The sequence below is a fragment of the Empidonax traillii genome, unplaced genomic scaffold (genome assembly GCF_003031625.1).
Source record: "Empidonax traillii isolate 1590-97213 ecotype Southwest subspecies unplaced genomic scaffold, ASM303162v1 scaffold117:size1203958, whole genome shotgun sequence".
Taxonomy (NCBI): Eukaryota; Metazoa; Chordata; class Aves; order Passeriformes; family Tyrannidae; genus Empidonax; species Empidonax traillii.
Window position 1 is genome coordinate 57459 of NW_020955310.1, and position 23524 is coordinate 80982.

Here is a 23524-nt window from a genome sequence, read left to right on the forward strand (position 1 = left end):
ATCTGCTTTTGTGAGGTTCACCTCTGTAACTTTAACCCACTGCTCCTCCTTCCACACCATCACTTGCTTTAAGACAACTATGTTTGACTTACTTCAGAATGACATTGGTTCCTCCCTTCTGATAGTACAGATGACTGTTTTGTACTGCATGACCACATCCATAAAAGAATCCTGTGATGTTAATGATCCTGTAGCTGTCATTCAGCAAGGCATTGGAATTCTCATATTCTTTTATGGAGTTTCCTAAACAAAGGGGAAAACATAAGGGGGGGAAAAAAAGGACTATCATCTGGTTCATCTAATTTTGAAATCTATATCCTAAAATACAGTCTCCAGTAAAAGTCAATCTCAATCAACTGTCTAACAGATAGCAATTGTGTGTTTTCAGTAATGATTCAACTTGCTGAAATGTGAAAAAGTAGTTCAGAGACACACACAAAAAAAAACTATATAGGAGATGATCAAGAGCCACAGACTTAATGGGCCCGCATTCTGAACACAGTTGATACATATGCAGAAATATTTTCTTTTTTCACTTAAGTCCTGGGCATTTTCCTGCTCTAAATGTAGCTAATCAGAAACTGAGTCATTTTCTTGCCTGGCTAAATGAAAGGGCAAAACTCCTAGCTATAATTTAGGGAAGTAANGGTAAAATCCCATTACTTTGAAGGGATTAAGAAAGCAGTGTCAGTATAACAATGGATTTTTGATTATGACTACTACTAAAAATACCTGAGAAATGCATGGTAAGCCAAATCCTTTCATCACTTATATTTGCAGGTTCCCGCATCCAAGTTCCAAACGTTTGCTGAACACTGACAAAGTGAACAGGACTTCCCACAGATGTTATGACGCATTCTAGTAGAAAAAAAAGCACATGTCCAGGATCTGTGACACTAAAACAGCAAGTAGCACTTAGTCATGCTCTGCAGCAGGTTACCAGGTTTTTTTGAAGGACCAGGGGTTCTGTCTTCAGCTTTTCCAGCCAGGGTGTCATCATTTGGTACAGCACATGTCTCACCTGGAGTTGAAGGAGAAAGGATAAAAAAATGGCGTTTTTCTCTATTTGACATGACAGATGTGCACATCAGTGACTCCACTAAAATGAAAGGATGACACCTGGGATTTTGTCTCACCTAAGAAAAAAATCTGCTTAGGTTTGTCTGGTCAAAAAATGAGGTAAGAAAAGACTTGCTCTCACTCCTGCCAAGGAAATGAAATGTTTGGGTTGGTTTGTTTGTCAGGCAGACAGTGAACTTTGAGGAGTAACTAATTAAATCAACAGATTTAATTCCTTAGCTATGAATTCCTGAGTATCTGCTCAGAAAGACAGTTGCCCTTTTCCTTAGATAACTTTAGACAGCTGAGGTAGATGGAAAATGGCTGACTTAGCAACAATACCAAAAATATTTTCTTGGGAATGAGTGGTTGTTAAACTCAAAAGCATCATGCCCAGATCTCCACACTCCAGCAGAGAGGGTGTGTGTGCTGCAGGGAAGTTTTGCTTGTGCTGTTAATGCCCAAGACAGCAATAAAGCACTAACACATACACTGAGCACAAGACTGCAGTGCAGCCATCCATGCCACTGAAGCAACAGTGTGAAAGACGGAGGGAAGTGATACATTATGTTACTTGCAGGCACAGAAATGGTTCACATTAAAAACAAACACCTGGAAACATTTTTGCCCACCCCTCAGCAATATGAAGAGCATTGATTGGATTTTCCCTTTGCAATTGCCATTAAGACAAGGCCTGAATTAAATTACTTATGGACCTTTCTCTGTAAAACCAGGAACCTCTTCTGCCCTTAAAACAATGTGACACATTTCAGTTTGCTTAGAAGGAATAACCACAGAGAACAGTTCTCAGCTTTTTGCTGAAGATATCCTGATTTCATTGTAGCTTTGTTTTCTAATTCCATTCCTAACTTTGATCTCCTTATATATTGCACACTGCTTGTTATACAGGCTGCAAATTCTTTTAGACACACATTTTTCTTGTTTCCTTGCCACATATTTCTGGGATTTACAGATCTGTGCTGAAATTTAAGTGAGAAAGATAGTAAAAATATGAATAAATATAAAGTAATGCTGAAAGGGCACCATGACATTGAGGAAAAGAAAGTACAGATTATACTGAATTGTTGTTTTCTCTTTAGGTTATATCTTCCCTTTGCTCATGCGGAAGAAAACTACTCCAACATGAAGCAAGAACAAGATGTATTTCTCCCACCCTTTTATCTAGGACATTTGGTGAAATGACATTGAAAGTTTGCAAGTGATCACAGTGTATCTCCAAAAAAGGCCCGAACAGTCAACTCAACCATGGTAAGCTCAATGCCCTATAGCTGGAATCTACCAATCCCTCTGGATCCCTTTCCAGCTTCTGATCACAAAATATTGCCAGAAAATCTCAAGAAAGGAACCCACTCAGCAGAAATGATAAATTGCAATGTACAAGTAATTTTCTTGGGCTGTGTGATAGATGCAGCTGACTGGATGAGCAGTTCCCTGTACAGTAGTTTATCTAAGACTACAGAGCAGTCAGGGAGCAGGTCAGTGTAGCAAAGCTGAGTGTACTGTTTGTGCTTGAGAGTAGTTGCAGTACTCTGAGGGCCTCTCAGCTGCATCAATCAGAAAGCAACTCAAATTAAAAAGACAGTTTTCAATCAGAGACTCTTATGGGAAATTCTCACTACTTTCTTTCCATCAAAAAAACAAGATAAATATCCTACTGATTCCTATCATAAAATGTTCTGGTTGTGAGTTAGTGGAGTTTACAAGACATTAAAACTATTGATTTGGTCTGTTGGGGGAGGGATGAAGCAAGGCAGTTTGGAGAGATGTTTTGTTTCTTCTGAATTCACTAACAGTACTACTGAGAAAAAATACACCTGAGCTTCCAACTAATTATTCTCTTTTTTGAAGAAAAAAAAGTTTTACCCAATTCAAAATTTAATTTGAAGAAACCAGTCTTGTATTCTTATGTAATAAGTTAATTATAGTTGTAAATCAGCATGTGTATTCTCTTTCCTTGAAAAAAATATGAATATTTAATTATAAAAGCTGGGTTGTTCTTTGAATTTTGGTAATAAGATCCCATTTCTTACTGAGTCATAAGACATAAAAGCCCATTGAGGGAAATCTCATCTTTGCAAAGTTACTTGACTGTAACTCCCATTTGCACACTGCGATTTCAAATCCATCAGAAATCCATCAGGTGGCTTATCCTGCAAAGCACTTCAGGCAGATTCAACACTGAAAAGAGGCCACATGAGCAAATGGCCCAGTTATCTGCTGTAGTACTTCATGCATTTCTGAACTTCAAACAAGATGAGGTTTCTGCTCCAGAACAACTTTCTGTTGTAGGGAGCCCCTCCAGGCTGTTCTGATACTTCAATATCCAGAATCAGGGGGATGTATTTACATGTAAAATTAAAAATTCAGCATTTAAAAGCCAAAAATTTTAACTGCATTTCTCATACTTTCCAAATTTATCCCATCTAACAGAAAAATACCTTTTTTAAACACTTTGCCTGAGCATTAGCACAGCACAATGAAAAGACTAATATTGTACTGGAGGTAACTTGCTGCCTTATTCAAGCCATATTTCAGTAAAACACCTAAGCACATATTCAGCTTTAAGTTTGCAGTTTTACTGATGCCAAGCAAAATTAAACATGTGCTTACTGTTTTGTGAGACTTGAAGCAATGGTTTAATCTTGAACCAGTTCATAACACAAAAAAGAACACTGGGGAGAACTAACCTGTGCAGGTGCTGCTGTATATGTTCTCCTGAAGCTCTGCTTTAGCTTTGCCTTTACGTTTACCTGGAGGCCCTGGGGGTCCAGGTGGTCCAGGGGGCCCTGGTGGTCCAGGTTCACCTTTTGCACCTGTGTACAAAACAGAGAGTCATGTCACAGGCCTGCACAGACAAAAGGCAACCTGCAGAGAACTGGGTATGTCCACATGGCAGACTTGGAGAGATCTCTAAAACAGCCTCTCTCTTCCTTAAGAGATGTCTGAGTAGAGAAATATGGTGCAATAGACACACTGGAATGGTGGAGCTGTTGGTGGAATGTTGGAATCGTTGGAAGCTGAACCATATAGAATTTCACAAGGTGTAGGTCATCAGTGCATTTTATTTGTCTGGATTACAGGCACATTAGAGAGCTGTAAAGCCCTGCTGCCTGAGAATACTAAGACCTCAACTTCAGATGCTACATTGCTAGAATTTTACACAGCTTATATTTGGCTGCTTCATGTATTCCTGAGTGGATATCTGACCCTCATTTTCTAATAGAGAAATAAAACCACACTAAAAGAAAGAGCAGGAGAAGGTCAGTTGTCTGGAAGTGTATTGGAAAGGATGGAGTTCACAAACACCTCAATCCAAAACCCAGGCAGAAAAGTTTTTGTGAAGACTTGCATTACCAAGAGAACAATCTCCTGGGCACAGCAATACTCAAACTTCACTATGTATCTATACCATATTTATACTGGTAGGCCCTGCACTTGCACACCCCATTCGTGCTCCAGAAGTGGAAGGTGTCTTTTTTTGTCAAGCACGCTGTTGCAAGAGAACTCCCAAGAGCACTTCTTCATACCTTCTAATATCACATCATTGCTTGCATCCCCCTTTTCCCCTTTGGCTCCTCTTGCACCTTTTACTCCTGGCATACCATCCTTGCCAGGTAAACCCATTTCTCCTGGTTCTCCTTTCTGCCCTTGATCACCTTTTGGTCCTGGCAGACCTAGAAATAAAAAGCATTTCATTACTAAGAAATCTACTCCAGCATTATGCACTAATTAATAGATATTTTTACTGCAAACCATATTCACTCTAGGGGTTTTTTTTTCACCTGTATTTATCTGAGTAGCTGAAATTTATTTGCATTTTAAAGCAATGTTGTAACCTAATGTGAAGTGAAACTGTGTGCAATTTGTCTGGTGCAACTAATATATTCTCTACCTCGTGATGTCTGAGTTTTGAATATGGATCACACAGACCTGGACCTCATTAACACTGGCTGGAGAATTTCTCGGTAAGTAGAAATACTGTGGAAAGATGTAAAGTCATATATTTATTTCACATATGTAAGACACTGAAGAAAGGCATTGTCATGGCTCATCTACAGGTTTTTTTAAAGTAATTATGCACAAACATTACAACACACATTGCACTTTTAACTTTTTCTTCTGTCCCAATAGAGCTGCCTAGCAATGGTTTCAGTGGCTACTATACCTCTACACTTGCTAGGAGCATGATTAGCCCACATACTTTTTGCACTGATCATGTAATAAATTGATATATTTGAAAAGGTATTCCTTTGTCCCATGTGACTGAATTCTGCAGTAGGAAAAAACATGTGTTTGTACAACTGACACATCCAAACCCTCCACCCTCTACTTTCATGGCAGTTACTATTTTCTTGCTTTAAGAGAGAGAAAAGTAACAGTTTACGAATAGAAATGTCAGTGTTCTTGCAAGTGTAGATTTGAAATAAATTACATTTGTTAATACTTGAGCAGAAAATGCTTGTTTTTCTACTATGGTTTTACTACTTAAGTTGATTTTGTGAAATCAGAAGCAGAATTACAGTTTGCGGTTGAAATCCAAAATGTGCCTGGCACAATTGCCACCTGGCTCTCTGAAGACTGGTTCTCACTTTCATTTCCAATTTTAAAAATTCATTGAGGATACTGAAGTGACAGAACACATGTTGTCTCAAGGTACAGTAGGCAATTGTTCCACTTTTACCTGCCAGCAAGTCCAAGCAGCTCCATGTGAAAAGCCAGAATAGATGGATCACTACAAATACCAGCCTGTCTGCTCATCAACATACCCTTCTTCTTCTCCATCCTCTCTCAGTTCCACCATTCTGATGCTCTTTTGTCCCTTCTCCTCCTCCCATTCACCACCTGCTGCTTTCTCCCTCTGCCTTGGAGGCACCAGGAATCCATCAGCACTTTCACACAGCTCATGTGCACCAAGTAAATCAGGGGATAAATCAATTACTGCTTTAAGATCTCACAGCAGTGAATCTGGAACCAAAACTGTAGTAACTTATAAAACAACTTTCACCCAATAAAGTCTGGCTTTCTTTTTAAGAATCTGAAGTCAAGGACTGTTATGTTGGCAGGTTGAAGGAGTAGAAATATTCTTACGATAACAGCAATTACTAGTGAGTTCAGAATATTGATATTTGAGTTCAGTAATTTTAATGTGCAATATTCTATAGTGTATATATACCATCTTCCTCACTGTAGAGTTAGTCTGAAGTAATCTACCAAAGCTTAGTATGAGAAAATGAATGTTATGGAATTCTGTAACATGCACCATTTTTGTAAACTTTGAAACCCTTCTCCCTGTACAAAAAAAAAAAAAAAAAAAAAAAAAAAGGTGAAAAGGTGTGTTTTTTTTAAATAACAATTTTTAAAATACCTATTTTTCCTCTTTTTCCATTTACTCCTGGTTCTCCCTTTTGTCCTGGTATGCCTGGGACTCCATCTGATCCATTGTAGCCAGGCAGTCCATCAAGTCCAGGGGGCCCTGATCAAACCAAACAGTACAACTGCATTTTTACTGCTAAATGCAATTTATCCTTACATCTACTATATTTACTTGCCATATGTTTTTTATATGTGTACTTGAACTCTGGCAAAACATAACTCATACTTTTCTGATACAGAGAACTGCTCCAAGCAGAGTGACAGGTAAAGCAGCACGCAAAGAAATCAGGTATCCATTCATGCAGCAACACTTGAGTGAGAATAGAGACGGAGAATTAAATAATAAAGGAGGAAAAGTGATGGGGAAAGTGTGTAGTTAGTAATCAATATTTTTAAAGAGATGTTTTTAGAGTTAAATTACAATACCCATTTATTCTGGGGTTTTTAATATATAGACTCCTCTCTTCAGCTAAATGCTACTTAATCAAAACCAGATGGAATTAAGAGTGCTTAAATACTGTACTCCCTTCACTAGAAAATTATAATTTCTAAAACCTCCCCCGCCTCAGAAGGGGCATGAGCTGACCTAAATACAAAAACTATAAAGGCAGGCATTCAACCTTCCCTCATGCTGAATAGCAAAGGAAAAGTATTTTGTGAAAGACACATTTCTACATTTCAATATTTTTTACCAGCAACTGTTTAAATTATTCAATTACCTCAAAATGTTACTGCAATTATCCAAGTATCTTACCTGGGGGACCCGGGGGGCCTACAGTAAAAAAAAAAAAAAAAAAACAAAAACAAAAACACAGGAAGAGATGGTGAATTGAACCTACCAAGAAAACAAAGCAATTCCAAATTGAACTGATTAGCATTAGAACAGAACAGTAAAAGGGGAGGAAAACCCCTCAAATGTCAAAATGAACATCTAGCTATTTAACTGTTTTGTATTATTAATAACTATCTGAGCATTGGCAGTAACTCAGACCTAGTGAAAGAGAATCCTTCAACACAATTTCATATACATGTTTTGCATTTATTAGATTTCAGTTGATAAAGGTTTGACAAACAACCTCTACAATGAAATCTCACTGTCAGGGGCTTCAGTGCCTTCACAAAGCCATGGATGCAAGGCACTTCACAGTCATTACATTTCCTTCATAAAAGTGTTCTCCAACAACCTGTTATAGTAGAAGGTTAGTAGCTTTACAATATTGATGAATGTCACAATTAAAAATCCTGTTAAAAATACACCACATGCCACACTGCCCTGTGTTTTACAGATGTGTCATGGCCACTCAGGACTCTGACTAATTAAATAAAAAGAAGGAGGGAAGAAGGAAGAAAAGGAAGGGAAGGGGAGGGGAAGAGAAGAGAAGGGGAAGGGAGAAAGGGAGAAAAAGGGAGAAAGGGAGACAAAGGGAAAAGGGGAGAAAAAGGGAAAAGGGGAGAAAAAGGGAAAAGGGGAGAAAAAGGGAAAAGGGGAGAAAAAGGGAGAAAGGGGAGAAAAAGGGAGAAAGGGAGAAAAAGGGAGAAAGAGAGAAGGAGAGAAAGAGAAAAAGGGAGAAGAGAGAGAGATCGTGTTGTTCCTGTTAACTACATCTAAATCACAGTCAGGCTTTTCACATGTGATTGTTCTACAGCCTGAATTGAGCCTCCCACCGAAACTGGTTGGTTCATTAGAACTTGAACTGCTTCAGTTATTCAGCAACACTGAAACCTGTCTTGCTGCCTCTGACATAGCTCAGGTATAGGGCTTTAATGAGAAACAAGCATAGCAGGCAAAAGTAAAGCAAGACTAAAACAGAAAATGTTTCTGATGTTTCTGTAACAAGATTTATCTTCTGTGATCCCAAGTACACATTAAAAAAAAACAAAACAAAACAAAAAAAAACCCACACAACTTTAGGAGAATGCAAAGGTGGCAGTTGCAATTAAAGAACCAAATTAGTTCTGTGAGCATTTTGTCCAGCCAAAGTACTCTTTTGCTTCAGCAAAACTCTCTACAACAGAAAATAACAGTAATTATTAGATTTTCCTAAAGACAATTTTCAGCATTAATTACAAAGCATTATAAGTAAAGTGACAACCATCCTACAATACCATTACAGCAATTATCCCTTTTAATCAGTACAGGCAGTAACATCAGTTAACATCTTTCTGCTGGTTTTCCAGTAAATGGCCATTTTTTCCACACTGCAATGTTACATCCATTAGTGCATTCAGTTACTTCCTCGTCCCCAAAACTGAGGCTCTTTGTATAACCACAAGATAAATAAGAAAGGTGCTTCAAAGGCAGCAAATGACACAGAGGCCTATAGAAAGCCAAGCATTTCATGCTGTTTAGAGAGAAAAAGGTACAGAAGGCACCAAGTAACGTGAATTTACAAATCCTAAGCCCAAAGAAGCAAAACTTTTCAACTGCTTGTGTTTCAGTCTCTGTTGCAATCAGAGCTGACCTACAACTTCAGAAGCAGTATTTAACATCTGTGTGTACCATGGTAATTCTCATTTGTGTTGAATCAGTTGAGTCAAATGGACCTTGTAGCCACTGCAGCTGGAACAACAGGAGCAGGTTTCTACACCCTCCGTGTTCATGCCATGTTAGGTTTCAAGGGTGGCATACACAAAAATACCATGACTTAACCTCAATTGGTATTTTAAACACCCAAGTCTGAGAGATTTGTTTATGAAAATTACATGGAAAATAAATAGCTCCAAGTTATATCAATTGGACTCCTTAAATTCCAGCATTTGTATTAAACGGGTACAGCTAAGTCCCAAAGCGGCACCTATTATCTTTCTTTAAAAAATTCTGATAGAGTAAATAGCACGGTCCTTTGATAGAGTTATTGACCTCAAGTTCTTTGAAAACACTGCATTTCTGTGTTCCTGAAGGTCACAAAGGTGCAAAGCTTAAGGCACTAAACATACCTGTTAAGCAAATCCCTTTTGTGCTGTTACATAAATCCACCATCACTCGGACCTAATATTGCAAAGAAAGTAAAGTTGAAAACAATGTATTCCATAAAAGTGTCTGGTTCACTTTATCTACAGAAATAATTTCAAACCAAAGATTCAACTGACCACTTTGTTAACAAGATAAACTTTTCAGAACTACCTTAACACTGTGACACCATCCACCTCTTCAGACAGTGTTTCTCTCATAGGCAGTACCCCTCATAGTTCTCTCATAGTTCAGTACCCCTCATATTAATTAATCCTTACTGAAAATATGAATAAAATATTGGGCAGACAACTCCACACATAATCTAGTCATTACATTTCATGCATAACTGTAAAACGTATTAAAACATGTATTAAAAGCCAACATCAGCCAATGAAAATTACATTTAATTTTATTTTAGATTTGCATCAAATGATGGAAACTTTTTCAACATAGCACATTAAGGGAGAAAGGTGTCCTATGTTCCAAGTAAGAGATTTCTTATACTTGAATAACTAAGATCTGCAAATCTGAAATGGACTTTCATCTACTCAAGTAATTCATCACACCCATGACAGACTTCATAAAACCAAGCTGGACAACACATTCATAAAGATGCTTTTAATCTAGAGTAGATTGAAAAGTATCAATTAGAAAGTCATCTTTACAAAATACATGACTCTTAGCTGGGCATTCACATTACATGTCCTGCATACCGAGAGTCAACACTCTAAAACGTTTTGCAACTTATCAAAACAACCAGCATAAATAAGAATATTATGAACATAAGCACTGGCAGTGCCTCAACTCTTTTGTGGGAAAGTCTAATGTTTATAGCCAGGAAATAAAAAGGTCATTATTTCAGGCTGTGCAATATATGATAATTTATGAACCATTTACCAAGAGTTGCACATTTATTCATCTTCTTACAATTACTCTATTTACAAATAATGGAATGCGCTAGTCCCAAAAGACAGAACGAATGAGTGCAAGGCAATCTGAAATGCAGATCGAAGTTTAATCCTAGAAAGGTTATTTGCCACTGTCAGTCGTGATTTTTAAAATTAATGCATCGTGAGTTTCAACTGACAAATCTAACAGACTCAAATAAAGGACAATTATTTTGATGGCAAGGATTCTTTTCCTGAAAAACGAAACCATATTTGACAATGGGATCCTGTTCTGTCTGATACAAACTGTTAATGTACTGGATTCCAGACTGGACTGGAACAGCTCTAACATTTAGAAATTTAGACTCAATTTAAATTAGCTGAGAAGTGCTAACTGGCTTTGAATATCGGGATATGCTTGTTCTCTTTCCCTTCACACTCCTCAAAAACACTTGTCTCCTACCTTCTAATTTGTAAAATACACATTGTCCACACGTACTCTAATTCTAACTGCATTTTAGTTAAAACAGTTCTGTTGAGGTTGATAAAGCACAACTTGCTTTGGGGCGCTCCATTTACCTCAGCAGCGCTACTTTTTCCAATCAGTGCGACTCAGGTGACAATTAAAAAGACATGGCACTCAGGAAGTGCAAAGAGACTATAGCAGAACCTCCAGCTTAGCAATGAAAGATGAGCAGACTGTTCAATCAGCCAGCATCATCACTAAGAAAAGCTACAGATAAAAGGAACTTACTTAAATGCTAGAAAGTAAGTTTTCTCACAAAGAAATGGTGAAAAAAAAAATAAAAAGGAAAAAGACTAAACTATGAAACAACTACTCAGAAAACTGGTAGCTCTCATAAGCCACTTCTTGCACTGTCTCAAATCACACTTTGAAAGCTACTGGACTGTTAGACTGTTACCTTTGCATCAGTCTTTCCGCAGTAGCAGATTTGCCAATTTCCTATTTTCTTACAAAATAAGTGTATGTAAACACAAATACATAAACAATAGGCCCACAACCAAAAATATACTCATGTTATCAAAGCTAAAATACGGGGCTTGATGCCTAAGGTTATTCCAAAGATCCTTGAGCAGTGGCCACAGCAGATCTCTGTGAGCAGGGGGTCACTGACACCTGCAGAAATTGGTGCTTCCACTACAAGAGAGAACCTACTCAGGCAAAACCTCCTTTCAGGCCAACATTCAACAGGGGCCGGAACGTGATTCCAAGGCCTATCAATTTAGCAGGAGTCATCTCACCCACTCTAAGGAACTTTGTCTCACAGTACAAAAGTACTCAAGTCTTGAAATTAACTTAGTGGGAGTTAAAATACAAAAATGCAGGAGTGGGAGGAGGGGGTGCTTGAAAATTTTTCAAAGGACACCTTTTTTCCCCTTGAGCAAGTGAGTCTGCACACAGCCAGTCATACACTCATCTGAGCAGCAGCCAGAAAAATATTCGATGGGAGTTTTGTAAGAACAAAAAGGCATAACCCCCCCCACAAGCAACTCCCTGCAGGATACATTCATTTAAATGAAGCACATGCACACAGCAGCAGTCACAGTGGACATTTAAAGGCACAAGTGCATGGTCTGGCCACGTGCTGTTAAAACACACACCATGTGCTTGTTTCTGTTTGGAGAGGGTAATAAAATTCATGTAATCTGTACGTGGTACCTCATGACAGCAGAGTAGCACATTTAATGGCCACTGTCGAATCATCCAGGCACCCAAGTGCCACTAAAAATCAAAAAGAGTCACTATCAAAACTGTGCTTTGAACACCTATGCTCTACAGCCTCATTAGCTCTAATATTAAAGGAGTATTTATCACTGTGAAACAATGACTTCAGTAGTTTATTCACAAAACATGCCAACAGAACACTACTGAAGAGGTATTTTCTGCATATAATTTTTAAACTCAGTAATAATTATTAGATGAGTAAGAGCCTGAGTTAACCTCTCCTGCTTTTTTTGTGGGTCTAGGCCTGCAGTCCTTGTTGGGACAGAATTTCCATTAAGGTTCTCTCAATAGTAATATTCTTCTTGTGTTTCTTCTGACTCAGAATGTAAAAGCTTTTCAATCTATTTAAAATTTTTCAACTATACAACCCATGTAATTTTTCAACTATGTGACCTGGTTCCAATTGAACAAGGTCATCTTTTCACTGATGAGCAAAAAACTATGCCAGTTTTGCCAGAGAGAAAGGACATACAATTCTCCTGACCCATCAAATAACACCCTAAATTTAACCATTACTGAAAGAGCACTATCAATTTCAAAGAAATCAAAATCAAATCAAATCGAAAGAAATTTCACTGATAAAGTGATGTCCAGTACCTTGCAGTGAGATGCTGAACAGCAGAAAACACACAGGGAGGTTCTAGCTTGTGGTGTTAGTTTTAAAAACCTGAAACCTTGGAAACTGGTAACGTGAAAACTGACTTCTTATTGCAACTAAATTTTTTAAGTTACTCAAAATCCGTAAGTTCCCTCCGTTTGTCTGTGTAACTTCCACTCGTAAAGTTTAACAGTAACCTCAGCTCTGTGGCCCATCAGCTCTGTCGTCTCAGCACGTACAGACGACAGTAGGAACCACTGTTCCTTAGGCGCGAGATTCCAAGCACCAGGTGGGTGTGTTCGCTCCAGGTAAAACCCCGCCACGGCAGGAGCGGGACGGCCCCGCCGGGCAAACCGCGGGGCTGGCGGGATCCTCGGGCTACAGCTGGGACAGGCGACTGTCCCAAATCCCCCATCCCCCGGCGGCACCCCCATCCCGGCGGGGCCGTACCGGCACCATGGAGTAGGTCAGCATCATCAGCATCTCGTCGCTCTCGGCGCGCACGGTGCCGCGGCCGCGCTCCCCGCGGCGGCTCCGCTTGGTGCGGGCGGCGGGGGCGGCGGGGCCGGGCCCGCCCGGCAATCCCCGCACCGAGGCGTTCCCCCGCACCGCCTCCAGCTCCCGCAGCGCCGCTCCGAGCTCCCGCCACTGCGCCAGCAGGAACAGCGTGCCCGCCGCGCTCAGCGCCGACAGCAGCCCCACGGCCGCCAGCAGCGCCCGCCCGCCCGCAGCCTCCATCGCACGGGCACGGCCCGACCGCCGCCGGTGCGCATTTATCCCGGGGCATGCTGCGGGAGCGGGGGGAGTGGCGGCGGGAAGGGGCCCAGGACAAGGGAACGAGGCACCGGGGCCACCAAGCCCGGCCGCCGCCGTCCCCTCCCACACCAGGGCTTGGCACCGATCCCGCAAAGCCGGGCAGGACCGGGAAGCTGCTCTCGGTCACAGCCTGTGGTCAGGCGTGATTTTTGCACTGCACGTGGCTTTTTCCAGCTATCGAGGTTCTGCTTGACTTCATCCCTCAAAGCGGTGGTGCGAGCAGTGGCACTGCTTGGTAAAAGCCCCTCCGTTACACAGACCCTTTCACTCTGTAGCTCATACCAGCACTTTGCTGCTTTAAGATCATATGTAATTCACTAGGTAAGAAAATCTCTTGTATTTCACTAACAACACTTTACCTCTTGCTTTAGTTGTTCAAGCACAAGCTTTTGCCAGTTTACTCCTTCTAACCCTTCTGTGACATGGGATATCTCTAATACGACAAATTTTGCTACCGATTAATTCATCAAGCCAAGATAAGAAAATCAATTATCCAGAATTTCACTGTTATAAGGAATAGCAGAATCTGACCACATAAAGACTTCATGAAGTATATAAAAGCTTCTGAAATCAGAAACTTTCTTCTAAAAAGTTATTTTAAAAGCTGACATTTAAATTTCAAATCAAAGCTGAGTGCTTTCTTACACTGATACCACTTCAAATCGACCTCAAGAAATTCACAGCTTTTGAGTACCAAGTTTCCTACAAGACAGGGTTCTTGATCCTCAGCGTGACAGTTCTCTGCAACAGATCAGGTACAACACTGTCTCTGTTCTAACTGAGCTATTGACCTGCAATTCATGCTAACCCCACAGTGCACTGATAGATGAACTATTAGGTCAGATCGAACATGAATTTCATACACACAATTCTGCTGCAGTCAGTTAAACACAGTAGAGAAGCCAAGAAAACAATTCCATCATATTCAGAGTGTTCTTATCTCTCTGAAATAAAAAGTTATGCAAAAAGCATTGGTGCTGTGATGGTTCGGACTTGGCTCCCTGCCAAATGCCCAACTCCTCAGTAGCAGCCCCTCTCTTCCTCCCTTTCCACTTCCCCCAGGGCAAAGGAAAAAAAGTATGCAAATTGAAGAACCTGAAAACCAAGCTAGTTATATAAAAAAAATATATATTTTATGTATATTACAGTTAAGATGCTATGTACACAGCAAACGGGAATCCAAACACCCCCGAAGGGATAGGGAAAAGGGAAAAAGGGACAAAAGGAATCAAAAAGGGACACCGAATAGATATGCACAATCAAACCCGAGAACTAGTAAAATAACTAGTAAAACAAATCTCACCACGTCCCTTAGAAAGAAACAGGATTGACACACACACGGCCAGCACTCCCCAAGCCTCCACGTGGCAGGTCAGTGGATGCTGCAGGCCTCATCCTTAGATAAGCGAGACCAACGCAGGGACCCACTGTTCCTGAACTTCAGCGGAAGAAAAGAGAGAGGGAAGGCTTCTCCTCCCTTCTTATTTATACCACAATTTACATAAAAATCGTATGGAATACTGGGAGCACTGCCCCTTCCTTGGTTACAAACTGGTAACCAGGGAAGACCTAGATCAAAACCACCACAGTGCCCTCAGGCATTGCATTGGAGACTCTTTCCTTCTGAAACTGTCACATTAGAGCAGGATGAAAGTAGGGGGAACAAACATCATTCCATCTCATCCCACAATGATAAATGAGACAGAAGAAATCATTACACATCCAAAGGTGTAAGGCTCACTTACACCTTTGCATAGGAGCATGACATTCCCCAGCATGGAAAATCCCTCTGGCCAGTTCAGGTCAGCTGTCCCGGCTGTGCTCCCTCTCAGCTTCTTGTGCACCTGCTCACTGGCAGAGCATGAGACTCTGACAAGTCCTGGGCTTCAGGTAAGCACTGCCCAGCACCAACCAAGATGTCTCTGAGTTATCAACAGTATTATCGTACTGAATCCAAAACCAGCACTGCACCAGCCACCAGGAAGAAAATCATCTTTATCCCAGCCCAAACCAGGAGACTTTGCTGTTAACTCTGAGCTTAACATAAAAGTACATAATTAGGTTTTGCTTATAATATTAATCTTGAGAAGGAAAAAGAAGAAAAAGAAATAAGACCTTGCAGAAGACAGTATATCTTAAGCAAGCTTAGTTTATAATTCACAGCTATAACAAAACTAGTAAGAATCTATCATACCAGCAAACTAAAGCTTTCTTTACAGAAACAAATAGAACTCCAGAGACCATACTGCATAACAAACAGTAATTCTTCAACTTTATTGTCCATTTCAGAGCATAATGATTGAGTTAAAAAGAGTATAATAATAACAATGAGCTACAATTTCGAGAATAACAAAAGCAACACAACACTCTTGCTTCCCCATCTGTCTAATCTTGCAAGGTTTTCTCTGCATTGCAATCAAAGAGCAATTGACCATTTTTCATAAAAAAAAACCATGCCATTGGGTCACGAACATCCTACCCAAGGCTGCAGCAGTGAATCTGCTTAGATGGCAGAGTAGCAGGATTCTTTCCCAGGCTGTTAATGGAAGTGTGTGCAGTGCTGTGCTTGGTTTGCTAGGATGCAGTTACACCTCTGGCAAAAAAAAATGCCCAATTCTTGAAATTCAGGCATCAGTTGACAGCACAATTTTGTGTCAAAGAGGTTCCCAAGACTTCTTAGAAGGTCCTAGTGCTCCTCCAGTGGCAGAAGCAGCTGTCCTACTGGACTGTGGACATGTCTGTCCCAGTTTTCTATTGAGTGTTCCCCCATCCCATAGAAACAGCACTTCATTCAAATGTCTCCAGGTCATCTCATCCTATGCTACCACCCAAAAGTCCTCTATCCCCTTCTGGATCTCTTATCCTTACATAACACAGCTGAAATTTTGGCTGATCCATACAGCAACTGTCATCAGCTGCAAGGCAGCTTCCCGCTCTGTGGCTCTGTTCCTTCTTCATGAGGAAAATCAAAGGTCCTAATGGCAGACTGGTGAGCAGCATAGCAGAATTGAGGCTTGGGAATGTTGCTGATAAATCCTATTTCCTTATCAAAAGTACAGAAAAAATATACTCAGTAGCAATTTAAACCTCTGTGAGCAAACTGTTATCCCTTATATCCATCAGCCTTTTTTTTCAGGCAGGCACAATGCCAGCAAGTAGCACTTCATTTATTTCTTGGCATTCCAGAATCTGTTTCTCTAAAGGATGTCCTAACACAAGTATGGCTCATAACTGACATGCAGTGAAGCAGGACATACAAAGATCATGCAAATCTGTCCAAGTAACACGGAACTAACTGGAAAGGAACTATCCGTATGCAAACTGTAGATGCAACATCATGTTTATGCTTTTCACAATTTCAGCTTTGTACAGCGGAAATTAATTGTTAGGAAATATAACAGAACTTTACCACAAGAGGTATTTCTGTATCCAAATTGCTCACTGTGTATATAATGAAGAATATCACTGGATTATGCTGAAGCTGAGAATGTATTCAGATGGTATCACACTTAACTAATGCTCCCACTGATGTTTTACTTTGTAGAAGTTGTTATTACTGAAATCTCATCTATTTTGGCAGCTGCCCCAGTGATAAAGCACATTGGAGATTGGCACCTTATTTTCACTTGGTAACTAGTGTTGAAAGATGGACTAAGTTGCTGAGGATGATGCTCTTAAAAGACAGGTAACCAAAATGCCTCCGATCATGCCATTCAAGATTATAGGATCTCTATGAATGCCATTAGAAAGAAGGCAATTTCTTTTCCTGAGGTAGTTGAAGTGGGAAAAAGGTTTAAATCTTTCACAGCCTCCCATAATAACTGACAGATTTTATCTAATCCCCCTTCTTCTCAGGAAAAATAATAAAGGTCGAATACATTCACTTTACAATTGCAAACCTACTCTACTCTCCAAATCTACAAAGTAGAAGGGGAAGATAGTTCTTTAGACTGTCAAACTGATGAACAGTTGATGCTTTCCAGTAAATTTCTTGTGCTTTCCTTTGCAGCAGCTGATACTGGTAACTGCTGCGGGCTTTTGTTCAGGGTGGATGTGCTGAGGAAGACAAGTCGCAGTAAGAAGTGCAAATGCCCTTCTCCTTATCCCAGTTATCACTGCTCAAACCATGGGATGCACCAGCAGCTGAGCAGCTGCAGAGCTGCTCCATCCAAATCACAGTTGCAATTCAATACTGGCACTGAAATCAACATTGTTTCTACAGAAAAGGCTTAGCTTTAAAACATCGAGAGGCTCCTGACCACATGCAAAAAAGAGAGAGGCTTGATTTTGAAATTCAATATTAGTTCACAGCATATTCATGTCTGGGAAAAAATGGAACACGTAGGTTTGAAATGCCTTTGCAGTAGCTGTGGGTCAGACAGAAGGGCAGGCTCGGTGATTCAGAGCACACTAAGCTGTGTGATCAACATCACCCCACGGAGTTCCTGCAGGCTGGTGGCAGTGACACACACCAGAACGCAACCCACACCATTTCTGCACACACATTCCACATGGATTATGGCATATTGGATACAGGCTTGCTTTTCAAGGAAAAAAAATAGCTATTAATGATAATTAGGAAAAATAAAAACATAGAGAAAATAGTATATCTCATAATTTTGTATCAGAGGAGGTGTGTGTTTTTCATGGAAGAAGCCTTGGATACTCCTATGGGATACTGCAGAAAGGTTAAGGAAATTAGTTTTGTACATCAACATGGGGTGAAAGGTGTTAATAAGAGGAAAGGTGTGTGTGGAATTATTTTTTATTACTATACTTTGGCAGGAATACTTAATCATTAATTCAACTCCAGCAAATGGATGAGCCCTAAACAAATATGTATTATTATCAAAAAAGCAGGCAAGTAAAACAAAGTTACAAATTCATCAATAAGTGAAATTAATGATTGGAATATTTAACTAGATAAGGCAACAGCCTTTCAAGCAATACTTCACAGATAAATAAAAATTCTGCTTGAGAATAGTTGAAATTGCTAGAAAATGCTTGACTATTACTATCTGGAAAAGCTGGAGTTATACCCCAGCTCCTTAATGTGTTTTCCAGTGGTACAAGGACATGAAGCTCCTCAAGGAATCAACAAAAGACAGCTTAAGAATTACCTCTGATTTCAGGAAATTCCTACATAATACAGAGCTGCAAGACTAAACAAGTTTATGCAGAGCAAAAGGCATACCAGCTATTATTTTGGAATATCCAGTCTTAAGATAAATCATAAATTAAGACCCAGTGAAAAAGTGTTTCTTACTAGGTAAGCCAAGGTGGTGTATAAAGTTCAAAATAAAACCCATAAATATCTGCTTGTGGTGCAGCACAAGGATTACTATTCAATGGCATCAGGAGAATGTTTCATTGTCTTTGAACAAACATTCAGTGACATTGGAGGAAGATACCTTAGAGATGCGTCATTAGGGCACTGGCAGCTAAAGACTATTTTCCAAGAAAACTACTCAAAATTCCTCCAACACAAGTTAGGAAAAAAGTGAAAGCTGTACCATAGACAAAGAAGGCTTGAGGAGCAAAGAAACCAATGAAAACACCATGGCTGCTACCACCCATTCATAATTTAAAGTACGGGAATAAAAACAGTGGATCAAAACACAGCACAAATGGCAAGTGGCTCAACAGATCTATCACATCTTTGTACCACCACTGAAATCTGAAAACAATGAGTAGATAAATCCACAGACAGCTATCCTTGAAAAACAGTCTTTGCTTTTTGCCAAGGATCCTGCAGTTCAGCAAGGAACTGAAACCCAGCCAGGAACCAAATACTAGATTCATTTTCAAACAAACCATCAAACTTAAATTTTTCTTCATATTGAGATGCAAAACAACTAAGAGCATTTTTTGGTAAAGGTATTCCAACAACAAAGAAAACAAATTGGGGTTTGTATACTATGGAAACTCTCTTACATCACCCACTTATCAGAATTCTGTCCAAGGAAAAAGAGTAGATGTCTCTGTGGCCCCAGTATACCACACTGGAAGAAGAAAAATACTTGTATATCGAATAGAGCAGCAGTAAGTTTGCCTCCCTACTTCAAAAACTTCCTCTTCCCTCCACATTATATCCCTTGTACCTCGCATCCATTTCCCTTACTACTGTACATAGCTTTAGGCAGCACTTGGTTAGAGGGCACTGCCTGTGGCTCCTGGTAATTTTCAATCAGGAACCATCAAATACAAGCATCATTCCAGCCTGTTTCCCCTCAGCTTTTTGTCATTCATATTTACCACTGTGATTCACAGAGAATTAAACCTCTTTGAGCACTTTTAACATATTCATTTGATATGTAACTGTACACACCATAAATATACATTGTAAGATTATAAAGCCAAGAGAAAGAAATAGCAGTACATAATCTGTTTAACACATCACACAGAAGAAGTGTCAAATAATGAATTTACTACTAGTAAATAATGAATTTTCTATCTATGACTTTCAGAAAACTGAATAATCACAAACAGTTGAAAAAGAAACGAACCCACTGCACTGGGATAATTTATAAATGGAGAAGATGTCAACGTGATCTCAGAACATTCACAAGAGAACTGCTGCCTGTATTAGGTAAGTTATCGTACCTGACTATATGTCAACTCATATCAAAACCACAGACCATATTCTTTGAGGTCCTGACAGAAAAAAAACATTGTAATTTTAAAGACACAGAGAGATAACTGAAAGGTAGCTGAAAGATGATTAAAGACAACAGTAAAATCATGCATTAGAATGACATTAAAAAAACTTCATTAAAGCAATTTAATTAATCTTCCATTTTCATCTTTAAAGTCTACCAATAATCTAGGATTGGATCTTCTTGAGTTAGAAGAGTTATACTTTCCATGAGTAATCAAACAATTATCATCTATTGATCCATAATTAGGATAAAAATCACATGCACTAGATTAATTAAACAAGCTTATCCATGACACCTCAGTTCCTCTTACAGACAGACATGGAAGCCAGGTGAGCACACAGACTTGAGAACAAGCTGAATTCCATCCTAGAAACGGCTGCTTTTCCTCTACTGCTAACAAAACAAGTCCAGAGGGTAGGTTTAGACCTGTAGGTTGAGAGTTAAGGAAACTAAATTATATTCACAGAACTATTATCACTCAGAGAAAATGTGATACTAAACCAGACCTTATTCAGATGCATTTTGTAAATTACTGTCTCATCTCAAGGCATGACACAACAGAAATAGGAATGAAGGTAAGAAGCAAGAGATAATATATATTAGATTTTTATTATTACTCTTTAGCTTCAAGTAGAGTTTTTTAACTGGAAATTATCTAGAAGCACAATTTTCAGAAAAGCTGCACATGTAACAATAATAGAATGTACAGCCATAAAACTGTATTTTTCATATTTTGCCCTATTTAGGGAGAAAGTGTGGAAAGTACTCAGGCTTTTCCACGTGAAAGAAGGGGCACATTCCCTGCCCCCAGGCACCCTGGTTTCAGAGCTGTGCATGTCTTAATTTTTGGAGTAGAAAATGTGCAAGTCTATGCAGATCTCGAAATGGCACATGGCTGTGACACAACATTCAGATTGTTCTGGGAATACAGGATGGAGGGGGCACTGGCAGAATACTTAGTTCCTTTACAGGCATTGTAGCTGCAGCCCACGCCAACAAGTAAGCAATTTGGCACATTCCATGTCTGGGAAGAAGCATCTCAGATTGTGCTGTCTGAAAATACGTTCCTTGTCTCCACAGTGAGAGATCTGAAGATACAAAAGGATAAGAAATGCCAGAACTCATGACTCAAAAAATAAAACCCCATTAATTTTCTAAACAAGTCAGAAGGACTCTCAAGAAAAGAGTAATTTTATGAGACTTCTGAATGTGAATGACAGATTGGATGCTCCAGGATTGCATTCCCAAAGGTGCTGAGCATCTACACTTTCTGCAGGCACAGAGGTCCTCTTATATAAGGAATAGGCTGGATGTAATAATCAGATCTAGCAATACCCTTGACAGCAGTAAGAGCTTGCATTGGCAGGTACATTTTACATTAGAGACAAAAGCAAAAGAATATCTGGGCAGCTGAGCTCAAGCTTTTCTGCTATAAAGCATTTTGAGCCACGTGGTCTTTTAGACTTAAGGTAACGTTTTTTGCTCTGTAACCTGTGCTATGCTATTCAGTGTTTTCATAAAAGAACCAGCAGAGAGATAATTATAATTACCAGTCTTAGTTCAGCATTTCAATAACCAAGGTGCAAAATGGAGGTACTTAGAGTTTAACAAAAAATTATTAATAAGGACTTAATTACAGGACAAAGGCAACTGACACAGCAACACAATTTCTGTTGATTTCTACCTAAGTACTGTAATTATATTTTTTTAATGTAATAGCCAATTAGTGGGTCATTCAGGAATTACTTTAGTAGAAATCATTGCAAAGTGAGCATATTATCCTCAGAAACATCTGGTAAATTGACTTCCCTTCTTTGACAGTTTATATCCCTATGCTATATAATTGCATGCTCTTTCTGCTCTTGTTCTTAATTCTAAATAAAGATTTGGATCTTCATGTAAAAAGTAATAAGTAGACCTAAAAAAGTTATAAAAACTATATAAAATATTAAAAAAGAATGAAAAACCTACAGTTCTAGAGTGGTTCACCACACTCTATTGCTCTTGCAGCAGAGATGAGATGCAGCCTGATTTGGGGCTAAATCTAGGATTTATTTTTTTTTTAATATTCCATTTTTTTAGATTTTTTTTGAGACTACTGAGTGTTTTTACATAGCTAACTGCTGAAAAAGCTTTGGTATGCAAAGTTTTGCCTATTTAGACACTAATTTAAAAATTCGTGCTCATATGCATTATGATTTATTTGTTACAGACTTAGATCAGTGTTTATTACAGGTATGTAGGGAGTCTGACAAGTAGAGCTGAGGATTATTTAATATATAAATATTTACGTGAAGCAAAGCCACAATGACTGGTTTGGTTATTCATTAAAAAAGAACATTCATAGTCTAGAACACTCTAACCTGATTTTTACTGCTTATCACTCAAGGCTTTGATCAACTATTTTGCTGGTTCTTATAGAAGACCTGATGGACCTGGAATCTCCTGAGGCTAAGATTATAATCTAAGTCATTAAATAAAATACAGGGCAGCAGGCAGAGCACCAAAGTAACACAGCCACTCTGCTGCCAAGCTGCCAGCCCTGCCAGACTTAGCTTAGCTATTACTGTGGAGTACTGCAGTGTGCAGTGATGTTGTGAGACTATTTACAAAAGCTTAATTCAGAACTGATAATAATTCTGAGCATTTCAGGTAATAAAATAACTGAATTCCTCCAAACACCAAGGAGATTTTGCAGCATTTCCATTATGCTGCTGCCTTAGACATAATCTTCTGCAAACATGTGTCTTCAGGGGAATAAATTTCAGTACTGCTTCTTCAGTTTGAGTTCAGTTTGGTATAAGTAGGTTTTCAGTAAACACATTGTGTTTTACTTGTGTACACACACCAGTAATTGTAAGCAATTTTGTAATGGACAAGGTAACATTTCATTGTAGGACTAGCTGATAAAGGTAATTACAGGTGATTCAGAAGTCCTTCCTGTGCAGGCTGTGATACATCCTGCTTTGTTTGCATTTCAGAGCTTATCAGAAAGGACCTGCATTAAGTGCACTTTCCCCATGTAATTTAAAAGTAAAAAATAAGTTTTTCACAGATCACAATATTTGTGGTTTATTCTACATTGTGAATTCTGAGGTCAACAACCAAAGACCAGTTTGGGTTGTTTTGCTACATAATCACAGGTAACTATTTTGGGTTTGTCAGCATCATCTTTATCAGATGATTACAATTATCACACAGTGTTGTATAGCATGAAGATATAACGTTCCATCACTTACGTGACAGGCCCTAAACAAATAATGTGTGTTTCTACAGAACTGACTTTCAGTCTGTACAAGGTGAAGCCATAATAACACAGGAGGTTAAATCAATATATTTCAACACAGAGGGAATTATTTTAAAGGAGCATTTTCAACCTGAAATTCTACACAGCTTTAAGTTGGATTCATT

At 39.2% G+C, this 23524-nt stretch overlaps 1 protein-coding gene across 2 annotated transcripts in view; it reads right to left on the bottom strand.

The window, feature by feature from the left end:
- GLDN (gliomedin) overlaps nt 1-23524 on the bottom strand; it is a 36291-nt gene that overhangs the window by 4607 nt on the left and 8160 nt on the right. The window contains exons 1-9 of one of the 2 annotated variants that reach the window (XM_027883016.1): nt 13089-13376; nt 9391-9442; nt 7208-7225; nt 6446-6553; nt 4608-4754; nt 3768-3893; nt 941-1021; nt 733-858; nt 93-243 (exon numbers count right to left, since the gene is read on the bottom strand). In XM_027883016.1, coding sequence (XP_027738817.1) covers nt 93-243; nt 733-858; nt 941-1021; nt 3768-3893; nt 4608-4754; nt 6446-6553; nt 7208-7225; nt 9391-9442; nt 13089-13376 — 1097 coding nt within the window. Of the gene's footprint in view, nt 1-92; nt 244-732; nt 859-940; nt 1022-3767; nt 3894-4607; nt 4755-6445; nt 6554-7207; nt 7226-9390; nt 9443-13088; nt 13377-23524 lie in introns of those variants that run through there. The other variant, XM_027883017.1, reaches the window with a different exon arrangement.